At 53.2% G+C, this 13555-nt stretch overlaps 1 protein-coding gene across 2 annotated transcripts; it reads right to left on the bottom strand.

Moving 5' to 3' along the window:
* Window positions 1–7355: 7355 nt before the first annotated feature.
* CHCHD4 (coiled-coil-helix-coiled-coil-helix domain containing 4) lies at window positions 7356–13369 on the bottom strand. 2 transcript variants are annotated; one of them, XM_012100278.5, is made up of 4 exons: window positions 13201–13369; window positions 9116–9214; window positions 8254–8431; window positions 7356–7938 (listed from the first exon to the last, which is right to left on the bottom strand). In XM_012100278.5, the coding sequence occupies exons 1-4, from the start codon at window positions 13220–13222 to the stop codon at window positions 7866–7868; spliced, it is 372 nt and encodes a 123-aa protein (XP_011955668.1). In that variant the 5' UTR covers window positions 13223–13369; the 3' UTR covers window positions 7356–7865. The 2 variants fall into 2 exon arrangements, with proteins under 2 accessions (XP_011955668.1, XP_004018602.2); XM_004018553.6 differs by having other exon boundaries at window positions 7356–8431.
* Window positions 13370–13555: the final 186 nt, after the last annotated feature.

The raw sequence follows: 13555 nt of genomic DNA, 5'->3' as shown, positions 1-13555 counted from the left end.
TTTGGAGTCTCCAGGAGCTGGTGAATTTCTTTCAAAGAACAAAGTTGGCCGATGTGGTTTCTGTCATGGTTTTTCTCTTTAATAATTAGAATATATCAGCTAATTACTGTAATCAACCTCCCCTATCTTCTGAAAGAAGATAAAACAATTAAAGCCCTAGCTAAAGCCTTAATTGGATCAAGTTAAACGCTTTCAGCAATAATGCTTCAAGGGGGCTGTACCTCCATGGAATCCACCTGGAGTCTGGGGCTGGGGTTGCTCTGCGGGGTGGCTGCAGCCAGAGCCGCCCACTCCCTGTGCAGCTGTGCTTGCACCTTGCGACGCCCGAGGGCCTAAAATCACTCACTGGAGAATATTCCATGATTGGCACCTGATAAAAACCCAGATTCGTATGGCCTCGGAAACTGAGAACTATACACAAAAAGGTTTTCATCCACATGTTCCTTCTTCATCATTTTCTGAGGATGAAAGAAGTCTTTTACTTTGGGGACCCCCTCTTTCCCTGTGACATGACAGGTACTGTCAGACTTCTGATGCAACAGCAAGATTACTGGTCTGTGGAGAGATGAGCTAAAGCCATCTTTCCATATAAGCACATCCAGCAGCCTCAACACAGAGAAATCCAGCTGAGTCCCTCTTGATTTTTCAGATTTGGAAAATCTAAGTGGAAGAGGAAGCAGAGGAGGCATCCTGAATTCTGACTTTCACTGAATCAGAACCTGGACATAGGTATTTACCTCTAAATGCACCACAGAATGTCCTTGAACTTTGATAGCATTAGTATTTAGTGAAGCTTGTCTTAGATGAGTGGCTCTTCTTGAATACAGGCTTATGTAAGTCAAACCATTTCAAAAAGCCAGGAATTCCTAGGCTTACATTCATTTCTATGACTTAAAACTTTTCATATCCTGTTTTGGTAATTCGCAAGTTCAGAGAGAAACCTGAATACTAAAAATGCTATTAATGTCATCTAATTTTCTGTATAGAATGTGTTTCCATGAAACTAACATTGCATTCTCATAAAACGTTTTTTGCTACTCTGTATTAGAATGATTTCATCTTCCTTTTCAGTGGTTTAGTTGCTAAGTCGTGTCCAACTCTTTGCAACCCCTTGGACTGTAACCCACTATGCTTTTCTGTCCATGAGATTTTCCAGGCAAGAATACTAGAGTGGGTTGCCATTTCCTTCTCCAGGGGATCTTCCTGACCATGAAATCAAACCTGGGTCTCCGGCACTGCAGGCAGATTCTTTACCGATTGAGTTACTGGGGAAGGCTTTTCACTACCACGTAGATATTTTTTTAAACTTAGGCCAGGTGTGTATTCTGCTTTTTTCTAGACATTCCAGGATGTACTGCTGCTGCTGCTGCTGCTGCTGCTGCTGCTGCTGCCGCCAAGCCGCTTCAGTCATGTCCGACTCTGTGTGACCCCACAGACGGCAGCCCACCAGGCTCCCCCATCCCTGGGATTCTCCAGGCAAGAGCACTGGTGTGGGTTGCCATTTCCTTCTCCAATGCATGAAAGTGAAAAATGAAAGTGAAGTCGCTCAGTTGTGTCCGACCTCAGCGACCCCATGGACTGCAGCCTACCAGGCTCCTCTGTCCATGGGATTCTCCAGGCAAGAGTACTGGAGTGGGGTGCCATCGCCTTCTCCGTCCAGGAGGTAAGGAGATGCTAAAATGGTAGATTAAGTTTAAATTTGTGGGTAAAATAAAACATGGTGTTTTTCATGGTTCAGCATAGGGATATTATCATAGATAAGCACAGGGGTCCATTTATCTAACTACATTTTATATGTCCTTGGGGAGAAAAGGAGAAATTTTTCTTTGCTATCTGGGGCTTCCCAGGTGGTGCTAGTGGTAAAAATTCCTCCTGCCAATGCAGGAGATGCAAGAGAGTCAGGTTCAATCCCTGGGTCGGGAAGATTCCCTGGAGAAGGGAATGGCACCCCACTCCAGTATTCTTGCCTGTAAAACCCCATGGACAGAGGAGCCTGGTGGGCTACCGTCCATGGGGTTGCAAAGAGTCGGACACGACTGGGCGACTGAGTATATACATACAGCACCATCTCTTAGCTGATCTGTTAACTTTATTCTTTACTAACGCATAATCATGGAGGAGAGGATATGGAGTTCAGCTCCAGATACTATTTTAAAAGATTTCATTACATTAAATGTATTAAAGCCTCTAGAAATAAGACATTTCTTTGTTGTAGTCTCACTGAATTTTCTGTAATAAATAAGGAAATGTATCATAGTTTAGACAAGCTTATTTTATCTGTTGCTCAATAATAGTTTATCTTCTAAAGGATTTTTCACTGTTCCTTCCTCCCAAATTTTAAGTGATGATGTTCTCATTGAGAACTTTCTTCCCAAAATACTGGTTAAGTAGAATTTTAATCCAGTCATTGAATTATCACAGATTTCATATTTGGGGTATACAAATTAGGCAAATTAAGCATATTTTCCATTAAGTGATTTTGAAGAAGAAGAAAATGACTCAGTAGTACCAGTCTGAAGTGGGTGGGGAAAGATATATGCCAAGACCCCCAGTAGATGCCTCAAACCATGAATGGTACTGTTCCCTACCTATACTATGCTTTTTCCTATGCAAACATAACGGTGTGGAGCGCCGCGCGGAGCGCCGTATGCTCCTCAGAATGGCCCAGCAGTGCACAGACTTCAGTGATTGTGTCCAGTGTGTTGGTGCCAAATGTTTAAAAAGTTAGTATTGCCGACAGATGTGTTAAAAATAGATCGGAAGGTGTGCAGCCATGTCACAGCAGCACTATTCACAGAAGCCAAAAGGCGGGAGCCACCCAAGTGTCCATGTGACGACATGGATGAGCCTGGAGGACATCATGCCCAGTGCAATAAGCCAGTCACAGGAAGACAGACGTTATGTGATGCCACTCATGTGAGGTCCCTAGAGGAGTCAAAGGCAGAGTCACGGGCAGGGCGAGGGGCTGGTGTATCACGGGGACAGGGTTTCCGTTTGGGAAAATGAAACAGTCCTGGAGATGAACAGTGGCGTTGGCTACACAATGTGAATGGATTTAATGCCACAGAGTTGAAAAAGGTTAAAATGACAAACTTTATGTTGTGTTTCTTTTTCCACCGTTTCTTAAAAAAGCAGAAGAATAGGGACTTTCCTGGTGCTCCAGTGGTTAAGAGCTGCTTGCCAATCGATCCCTGGTCTGGGAAGATCCCGCATACCACGGAGCAGCTAAGCCCGTGTGCCACAGCTACTGAGCCGGCTCTCCAGAGCCCAGGCCCTGCAGACCGCGGAGCGCGGGCGCTGCACCTGCGGAAGCCGGCGCGCCCTGAGCCTGTGGTCGCCGGCGCGCCTTGAGCCTGTGCGCCACAACGAGAGAAGCCTCCGCGGTGAGGAGCCCTCGCACCGCAGCAAAGAGTAGCCCCCTGCTTGCTGCAGCTAGAGAAAGCCCGTGTGCAGCAATGAAGACCCAGCACAGCCAAAAAAAAAAAAAATTCTAAAAATATCATAAAAATGTAGATTGGAAAGAGAGCCTAAACTATAAGTTACATCTGAAGTCGCAGAGGACAGGAATGGGGGCTAAAGGGATGTCAACCTGATCAGTATCTTTTTAAACGACTTTTCCCGTCAGCCTTGATTTGAAGCTTGGAGTGTTAATTATAGCGGAGGTCAGGCAGCCACCATGTGGGACAGAGCGATGTGGCCCTGAATCTCCCCCAGCATGGTTCAGCAGTGTTGCTTAGCCTGTGCCTTTTTAACTTTTTCCATGGAAAGTTTCAGACATGTAGGAAAGTAGAATGATTCAAGTGCCAGCACCTGGGGGCCCTGGCTCTGTTTTCTTCCTGCCCTGTTTGGATGAACTAAGTGTCCCCTTTCTCTGCTTTTCAGGTGAGCAAAGGAGGAAGTCTGTCTGCTTATACCCCTGTCAGCTGTCTTCCAGAAGCTCTTCAGACCCAGCGGATCCTGAAAGTTATTGGTGAAACCATCCAGGCACACATGACTTTTCTTTGGTGCTTCCAGGTGAGTGAGGAACCTTTTATTTTACATGAGGTCTACAGTTTCTAATCATTTGAGACAATACGGGTTACTAAAATATTACTAAGTCAAAACATGTGCAGTCACAGAACTTCCTGAGGACTTAAAATCCAGGGTCCTGCTACAAAGCCTGCCTGGTGCACTTGCCTACGGTACAAAATAAAACTGGCACAAAGCACTGGGCAACCGGCACTTCCAAGTCAGCTGGTCTTGAGCTGCCGTTCTCCAGAAACCAGTTGTTGTGCAGCTGGTTTGGTGTTGCTGAGTTCTCGTCGCTTTTGCTTTTCTGTATAAACTTTTGATTTCTCTATCAAATCTGAACAGGAGCCTTGTTGGGTAGAGAATTCTTGGTTGTAGGTTTTTCCCTTTCATCACTTTAAATATATTATGCCACTCCCTTCTATCGAGTTTCCCTGGTGGCTCAGCGGGAAAGAGGAGAAGGCAGTGGCACCCGGCTCCAGTACTCTTGCCTGGAGAATCCCATGGACGGAGGAGCCTGGTAGGCTGCAGTCCATGGGGTCGCTGAGGGTCGGACACGACTGAGCGACTTCACTTTCACTTTTCACTTTCATGCATTGGAGAAGGAAATGGCAACCCACTCCAGTGCTCTTGCCTGGAGAATCCCAGGGACGGGGGAGCCTGGTGGGCTGCTGTCTATGGGGTCGCACAGAGTCGGACACGACTGAAGCAGCTTGGCAGCAGCAGCAGGAAAGAATCTGCCTGCCAGTGCAGGAGATGGGGTTTTGATCCCTGGGCCAGGAAGATCCCCTGGAGAAGGAAATGGCAACCCACTCCAGTATTCTTGCGTGGAGAATCCCACTGACAGAGGAGCCTGGCGGCTACAGTCCACAGGGGTCACACAGAATTGGACACAACTGAGCAAGTAAACACCACCCCCTTCTAGCCTGAGTTTCTGCTGAGAAACCAGTTGTTAACCTTATAGGTATTCTCCTGTATGCTCTTTTTCCTTAGTTGCTTTTAATATTTTTCTCTTTGTCATTAATTTTTATTAACAGCAATTGATGTCTGTGTGTCTTGGAGTGTTCCTCCTTGGGTTTATCCTGCCTGGGATTATCTGTACTTCCTGGACTTGGGTGACTATTTCCTTTCCCAGTTAGGGCAGTTTCTAGCTATTATCTGTTTTGAGTATTTTCTCAGGTTCTTTCTCTCTTCTCCTTCTGGGACCCCTATAATGTGAACGCTGGTACGTGTAATGTTGTCCCAGAGGGCTCTCAAACTGTCCTCGTTTCGTTTTCCTGCTCTGCTCCACAGCAGTGATTCCCGCTCACGTGTCCGTCCGGCTGCCTCATTTGCTCCAGCGATCCCTTCCGCTGCATTTTTCACTGCAGTTATTGTTCAGTTCTGTTTGCTCTTTAAGTCTCCTAGCTCACCGTTAGCCGTTTCCTGTATCTTCTTAGTCTGTGCTTCCATTCTTCTTGTGAGATCTTGGATCGCCTTTGCTGTCACCACTCTGAATTCTCTCAGGTGGATTGCCTGTCTGCACTCGATTCAGTCATTCTTCTGGGGTTTTATCTTGTTCTATCGTCTGTCACGTATTCCTCTGCCGTCTCATTTGCGGTCTCCATTCTGCAGCCTGCAAGACAGCAGTTCCTCTTGCTTCTGTCTGCCCTCTGGTGGGTGAGGCTAGTCAGAGAGGCTTGTGCAGGCTTCCTGGGGGGACGGACTGGTGCTTGCCCACGGGTGGGTAGAGCTGGGTCTTGAGCCCCCTGGTGGACAGGGTCATGTCAAGGATTGTTTAGAGGTGGCCGAGGGCTCAGGAAGGCTTTCAGCAGGCTGTCTGCTGACAGCTGGGGCTGTGATCCCGTCTGCTGGTTGTTTGGCCTGAGGCAATCCAGCACTTGAGCCTAAGGGCTGATGGGTGGGGTTAGGTCAGTGCCTACTGGTGATCTCCAGGGCAGCTCAGACCAGTGAGCGCTCCCCAGTACCTGTGTCACCAGTGTCCTTGTCCCTGCAGTGAACCACCCCACCTCCCACCTCCCAGGAGACCCTCCGGGACCAGCTGGTAGGTCTGGCTCAGGCGCCTAGGAAGTCAGTTTTCTCCCCCAGGTCCCGGTGTGCATGAGACTTGTGTGTGCCCTCTGAGCGGCATTTGCTACCTCCAGTCCCATGGGGTTCCTGTGGTCAAGCCCTGCTGCTGCTGCTAAGTCACTTCAGTCGTGTCTGACTCTCTGTGACCCCATAGATGGCAGCCCACCAGGCTCCCCCGTCCCTGGGATTCTCCAGGCGAGAGCACTGGAGTGGGTTGCCATTTCCTTCTCCAATGCATGAAAGTGAAGAGTGAAAGTGAAGCCGCTCAGTCGTGTCTGACTCTTCACGACCCCATGGACTGCAGCCCACCAGGCTCCTCCGTCCACGGGATTTTTGGCCCTCAAAGCCAAATGTCCTTGGGGCTCCTCCCCCCACTGCCAGACGCCCAGGCTCTCAGAACTCTGACTCCTGTGGGAGAACCTCTGCGATATCTTTTTCGTTTGTAGGTCACCTGCTCAGTGGGTGTGATACTTGGTTATATTGTGAATGCACCCCTCCCTACCATCTTGTAGTGGCTTCGTTTTCTTTGGACGTAGACTATCCTTTTTCGTCAAAGGCTGTTCAGCAGTTATTTGTGATTTTGGTGTTTTCATGAGAAGGTGAGCTCAGGTCCTTCTACTTGGCCATTTTTTCCTAGCCCCTGGGATCTGCCTTTCTCCCTACTTTTCTGCTTTTAAGTAAATGCCGACTCCTGGCTGGACTGTATCTTCATGCAGTTGGGGACAAGACGGGTCACCTCCTTACGTCCCTAGGACATGCACCGTAGAGATTTCCTGAATGCATGGGATGCGTGGGGTCCAAGACACGGGCACAGATCAGTGACGCCTTGGTCAAAATGTTTCCGGAAAAGGTATGTCTGTTAAACGTGCAAGGCTCTGCCTGCAGTTCAAAGAAGTCCCAGGGCTTCTCGGTGTCAAGGCTTCCAAGCCTGGCCACTCCAGCTTCCGGCCCCCATGCCCTCGCCCTGAGCTGGGCCTGCAGGCTTACTCTCTGGTGTCAGAGGCAGCCTCCTGTGCCGTCTCCATGTCCCTTGGGCACTGTGGGCTGTTGACTCAGTTCTGATAAATACAACAGAAACATCGACAGCAATGCCCATGTGAGAGCATCTGCTCACAGACAGAATCACCTGAGCTTTGTTTGAATGCAACACGGAAAACCTGACTCAAACTGATCTACCTACCGGCGTCTTCAGAGAATTTCAGTTGGGTTTTTCACAACTCCTATTTCCTTGTATCAGAAATACTTTTAATTAGTAAACACAGATGACATACTCACAATCAGGTAAAAACCATGTTTTCCTTTTAATTGACAGTTTCATCTCTTGCCTCCCACTCTGGTAATGATTAGGTCCCCACATCTCAGGAGCGCTGCATCTGGACAGGCTGAGACAGAACCAGTGTGAACACGGTCCCAGAGCAGAGCTTTGGGAATAATAAGAACATCAAAAATCAGCCCTTCTTTTCACTTACACAGGGATTCACTCAGAGGGTCCAAAGCTCTGCTTTCTAACCGCAGAAAACCTGGAGCTCAAGGCAAAACTGGAAACCAGAAGGAACCGGAAATGAAGCATAGCGCCTCCTCAAATACTCGAGGCCTGATCATCTCACCTCTGCTTACAAGGAATGGCCCCACCCCAGCATTTGTAAGGGAAAACGTTTTGTTTCTATTTCACTTTCCAACTGGGTATAAAATCTACTAAAAGGAACACAAAGAATCAAAACAAATCAGCTCACTCACAAGAGTCCCTCCCAGATAGAGATTTGCGGTCGCTGAGATGATTCAGCACGTTATTTCCAGGTGGCAAAGTTCAGGACAATCTGAGAACTCAAAAAAGTGGCAGCTGTATTCACCAACAGGTTCCTGTGAGACACACATACACGCAACCCCATTTTTCAGTGTAAATACGGCAAGGGGCCAAGACCCCCGATCAGCACAATAACTTATTTTGTACATTACAGTGCACGGAACAAAGGAGGGAAAGACACTTTCTTGGAGAGGTTCGTCTGGGCTCTGAAGGCGGCTGGAGCCCAGCGCCCCGGCCATCATTAGCTCGACGCTGCCGCCTCTTTGGCTGCGCTGGCCTCGGAGGCAGCTGCTTCCTGTGAGGGATCTGCTGGCCTCTCCTCCTCCTCCTCCTCCTCCTCCCCCTCCTCCTGGGGGTAGAGGTCTGGGTACCTCTGCATGCACTCCTGCATGGCCCGGAACTGGCCCACACAGTCCGACCCCTTGACGTCCTCCTTGCTGTAGTGGAAGCAGGAAAAGGCCGCCTTGAACTGCTCCCCGCAGGGGCCGCTGGCCATGCCCCCCAGGCACGGGCAGTTCCAGTTGATGTCTCCGTTTGGCAGGATCAGTCCTGGGGAGGGAAGATGGGCAAGGAAGCGAGACAGGTTTCATAAAAAGCAAACCCAAGCCTGGGCCTCACAGGAATAATTGTAAGACGAACTGCTGCCTGGCTGGCACTGGCCGGTGGCCCTGCCTCCCCCTCGGGATGGGGTTTACACTCCCGGCAGAAACCCACCGAGCGTTCTTGGCTCAGCTGAAGAGAAGTCACCGCGGGCGACTTTCTCCAGTTGCAGCTCTGCCAGTGTGCTAAGCCGGCCCCCAGGGCTGTGCTCAGGGCTGTGGCCGTGCCTGTGCTCAGGACTACACAGGGGAAACTGTTTAGTCCAAAGGCTTGAAGGAGGAGTCCTGGTCTCCCCCTTCCACATGGATGGTCAGGACCCCCCACGCCCTCCAAGCTCCTCCTGCTCCTCCGCTGCTCTCAGCACAGCGTGAGGACTGGAAAGTGAGGCTGGACGGTGTCCAAGGGGCGCTGGGCGTGTCAGAGCACTGAGGCTCCTCCGTTTTGTCAAAGTGGAAAACTGTTCACAACTCAGAAGCAACTCCTAGGTTTGGCCTGATGGCCAGGTCAGTGCACGGCCCCTCCCACCTGAGGGAGACGCACTTGTGTCCTGGGAGCAGTGCTGGCCGAGGTGGACACCCAGCTGTGGCCAGGAACATGGGACTGCCGCCCGCCGACCCCGGCCCTCTCGCTCACCATGCTCCTCGTACGGGTCATTGGGGTCGTCGGCCACCAGCTCTGCGTTGCTTGGAGTCTCGTGGTCCTCTTTGGTCACAAATATGATTCGATCCTTCCCTAGAGTTTGGAGAACAGAGGGAGCCACGTTTCACCAGCTGTGACGCATCCTGAACCCAAGCAGCCACGGAAGCCTTGTCCCATCTGAAACCTTGATGCGCTCCCCCAGGGGACCCGCTCACTGCCGACCTGGGGGGCAGTCTAGCGGCACCAGCGCACCACGTGCCTGTGGCTGGAGTGGGGAGGCGGGAGACGCACGTCTCGGTGCCACCGTGCGTCCTCGGGGGGGAGACGAGACGCCCCGAGCCCTCAAGTGCAGCTGCCCTCAGCCCCCAAGCTGCTGGCGTCTCACAGGCCGGTCCTGCCTGGCTCAGAACTCCCACGGCTCCACAGCTTTGCTCCTTCCCGTGGCCTAGAGCACCTCGTCCAGGCCCCGAGGGGCCTGCCAGCGGGCTCCCCCGGCAGAGGCTTGGGAAGAGCGCCAGGGTGACCGTGTGGAGCTGAGAGGCGTGCGGGAGAGGGCGGTGCGGGGAGAGGGAAGGTGCGGGGCGGTACACCCTCCCCGCTGTCTCACGGGCGGGTGACAGCGGTGACGGCTGACGCTCCGCACACACAGGCCCACGCCCGCTCCAGCACCCCACACTGGACCTCAGAGAAGGCGGCTTGTCCCACACGGCCTGGGGCAGGACTGGGGCCAGGCAGCTAGGGCGTGCTGAAGAACCTAAAGACCTCGGGGACTCCGGCCAGAGTTCAGAACACTCGAGAGCAGTCCACGGAAGTGCTGCACTAAGCAGAAGACAGAAGCTGACACGACCGCTCGGCTCCGCTCTGACAGTTTTGTTCACCAAGATCTCAGCCAGGCCCAGCCAGTGCAGAGGCTGGTGTCAGGCCCAGAGCCAAGGGGTCCAAGCCTGGGCAGTGACTTATCTTGTATCTCTAGCCCTGGTGCTCGATGGCCATGCTGGTTTAACAGACCAGCTGACAGGGCTTGACACGGTCTGCAGCAAGAGCACACGCACGGCCCTGCGCGAGAGGGAGGGCTGGCTTGGGAGGCGCTGGCTCCCGGGGCCATCAGCGTGCCAGAGGCTCAGGACGGGGGTTCAGACTGGGGCTCAAGCACACAACAGCTGCTGAGTGCACGCCTACCTCGGGGACCTGCCAGGCCGTGCTGTCGTCCAGGAGCGCATTCAGACACCTCACAGCCACCTTGCCCTGACTTCAGACCTCCTGCTCAGATGGCACCTTCCTTCATCCCTCCCCATCGCCTCTAACCCGCCTTCTCTCACCCACAATTACTTATCTGTTTACCACCCATCTCCTCGACTGACATGTCAGCTCCTCGGGGGCAAGGGTGCATCTGTTCCATTCACTGCAGTAGCTCAGAGCCTAGAACAGTGCCTGCGACACAGTGAGCAATCAGTATTTGCTGGAAAAGTGAGTGGGGAAATGAGCTCTGAGCTCAGACAAGAAGATCCCAGGCCCCGCTGAGTATGGAGGAGAGATGGCTATCACCATGAAGCAGGTCACAGGGACAAAAATAACACCTTGCTCGGGTGGTCTCATTTCCCCTAGAACACATCACCGCTTGCCACACCCAGCCTGCCCCCTCCACTGCCTCCACCATGCCACGGGGCAGACTACCCACCTGTGCCAACGGCCTCTGCCATGTGGTCAGGGCCGGCACATCACAGGTGCTCGGTGACTGTCTCCTGACAGAACAGGAAAGAGCGAGGCCAGCTGGAAGGAGGACAGCGACAGGGGCAGGGCGGCCCCGGGCCAGGGAGCCGGCCGGAGTCCATGCTGCCTAACGCCCTGACTGACCCCAGGGCTGGGGGGCGGACCCCTGAAGTCAAGTGCATGGGCAAGTGATTCCCTCAGAAGAGAGGGCAGCCGTGTGTACCGGTCCACTGGGTGACGCTGCGGGGAGTGTGGCCCATCTAATGCTCTCAGCCTGCTGCAACGCAGACAAGCCGGAAGAGGACAAAAGTACACCAGGGAATTTCCGAGAGTTTAGGATGTGGAAGACAGGAAGGCAGGGAAGACCTCACTGAGGAGGTGGCATCTGCACTGAACCCTAAAGGATGACGAAGCAGCCGTGAGAAGAGCCGGGGGAGGGACGCACCAGGCCAAGGGAATAGCCAGAGGCCGGCCTGGCTGCACAATGACAGGTGCGTAGAGACCAGCAGGAGCCAGGTCAGGCCTCAATCACACAGGCCTTAATCAGGAAGGAGCTGGGGTCAGTGCTCTAAGTCCCATGGGAAGCATAAGGAATCCATGGATAGAAAAACAAGAAGTTCGGGACTGAGGGGACAGTGGCGTGGATAGATAAAAACCACGCAAGGCCTAAAGGGAGTGCTTTTAATTCTTATCCCCAAAGAAAGAAAGTGATCTTTGATCCAGGAAAAGATATGGGTCTGAACACTTACCTCTGCTTCCCAGATAACATGTGACTCCTAGGAACCCACAAGAATGAGGATTATAGCCTCATTATACTCAAAAGACTAAAAAAAATCTGCTACACAAAGGAGTAAATTAGACTCAGGACGATGAAATAAAAAACTAGAGACCTACTCTCTAACAAACTGGTGAGGGCAGAGGACTTCTGCTCATGGCAGAGTTCAGTATCAATCAATGGGACCTGCTTCTCAGAGAGAGACATCACTGTGTCGTGGCTTTGCGGCCCAGGGAAGGAGGGTTCCTGAGGCAGAATGGGGTACTGGGAAATTGGTCACTCAGTCGTGTCCAGCTCTTTGCAACCCCATGGACTGTTGCTCTGTCCATGGGATTTTTCAGGTGAGAACGCTGGAGTGGGTTGCCCTTTATCAGAATTCCATGGACTGTATAGTCCATGGGGTCACAAAGAGTCGGACAGGACGGAGCCACTTTCACTTTCCTCCTCCAGGGGATCTTCCCCACCCTGTGACTGAACTCCAGTCTCCTGCATTGGCATCTGAGCCACCAGAGGAGGCCACTGGCACAAAGGCTTAGTATTTTAAACTGAGCCGTGAGCTGAAGCTTGACACACTTCTCCTAATTGAAGCATGACCTTGGGCAGGTCACCTCCATCTCTGGGCTCAGGATTTCCTGAAATAACTGAGGGAGCTGGAGTATTCACTAGAGAATTTCCTGGGACTTCCACTTCTCTCTGGAACTTCAGTCTCAGATATCCACCCTCCCCCTCACCCGGCATGGAGAAGGTGCTTCATGAATATCTGCGGAATGAATGAAGACTAACTTCTCATTTTACAAGACTGGACAACTGGGCCTGGAGGGCCTGGGTGTCAGCTCAGGGACAGTTCGTGGTTGCGCGGGGAGGCCCGCGAACCGCGGCCTGGAGACTTCCTAGGTGAGAGACCGCAGGCGGGGACCAACTTTTGTTTTTTTCTGCGGGATGTCTTCCCAGCGGAGGGCTCCCTGGAGTCCTCTGGGCACCAGACGGAGAAGCTCTGGAATCAGACCGCGGGCTCCAACCCCAGCTCCGCGAGTAGCCCGCCGCGTGGCTCAGCCAAGTCACCTCTGGGGTCTTGGTTTACTCTTGGGATAAGAGCAGGGCCTGATTTAGGAAAGTCGCTGCGAGACAGGCCACTCAAGGCTCCTGGCGCAGGGCCTGACCCGTGCCCGCCGGCGGCACTCCCACCGCCAGCGTCGCGCCCACCGAGGGGCGACCTTCCGGGTCAGTTAGAGGCGGTGCAAACGGGAACACGTGGTGCGTGGCGAGCGGCGTAGCAACATAATTAGTAATCAGCACATTTCCCGTTACCAGCCTCAGGCAGCGCGCTCGCGCCGCTCTAACCCCCGGGCCCAGTTTACGAGTCTCCCCACGTGCTGTTCCCTCCGAGGTCCAGGTTCGAGTCTCTCCGAGACCCGGGACAGCCTTACTGCTCCGTGGGCCTCGGTTTTCTCATCCGAAAAGTGGGGCTGGCGACCCCGCCGCCAACCCGCACCCTCCTCCCGGGAACTCGTGCCCCGCGCCCTCAGTGGGGGCGCTGCATGGACCGCGTGTCGCAGGGCCTCGGAGGCCGTCTCCACGCAGCCCGCCCTCCTACCTTCCTGCCGGCAGTAGGCCATGATGCAGCCCGGCGCTCCGACCTCGCGGCGGTCGCCTCACGCCGTGACCTCTCCGCGGCGGGGCGGGCGGCTCGGAGGCCCGCACGGACCCGCCCCCCAGGCCTGCCCGCCGCGCGCCTGCCTCGGCGCTTCCAGCTCGGCGCGCTCAGCCGGTAACTACATTTCCCGGCAGGCTGCGCGCCTCGCGGCCACGCCCCAGGCAGTAGGAACTACATTTCCCAGAATGGCTTGCAGTGCGCGGGCGCGTCTGTGAGGCGTCAGTGGGTGGCAACTTTCGGAAAGCACCCGACCCAGGACTACGTTTCCCAGGAGGCAGTGCGGCACGGCGAGCGA

This window comes from Ovis aries, chromosome 19 (genome assembly GCF_016772045.2).
Source record: "Ovis aries strain OAR_USU_Benz2616 breed Rambouillet chromosome 19, ARS-UI_Ramb_v3.0, whole genome shotgun sequence".
In the NCBI taxonomy this organism is placed as follows: domain Eukaryota; kingdom Metazoa; phylum Chordata; class Mammalia; order Artiodactyla; family Bovidae; genus Ovis; species Ovis aries.
The sequence above is the reverse complement of the archived record's forward strand: the minus strand, read 5'-3'. Positions and strand labels throughout refer to the sequence as shown.

What these genes read in the sequence shown, in the direction of transcription:
- CHCHD4 (XM_004018553.6), bottom strand. Translation starts at nt 13,222, where the DNA reads ATGGCCTACTGCCGGCAGGAAG. An exon ending in GGCCTACTGCCGGCAGGAAG is followed by an intron (nt 9,215 to 13,200) that starts GTAGGAGGGCGG and finishes TCCAAACTCTAG; the next exon opens with GGAAGGATCGAATCATATTT. An exon ending in TGACCCGTACGAGGAGCATG is followed by an intron (nt 8,432 to 9,115) that starts GTGAGCGAGAGG and finishes TTCCCTCCCCAG; the next exon opens with GACTGATCCTGCCAAACGGA.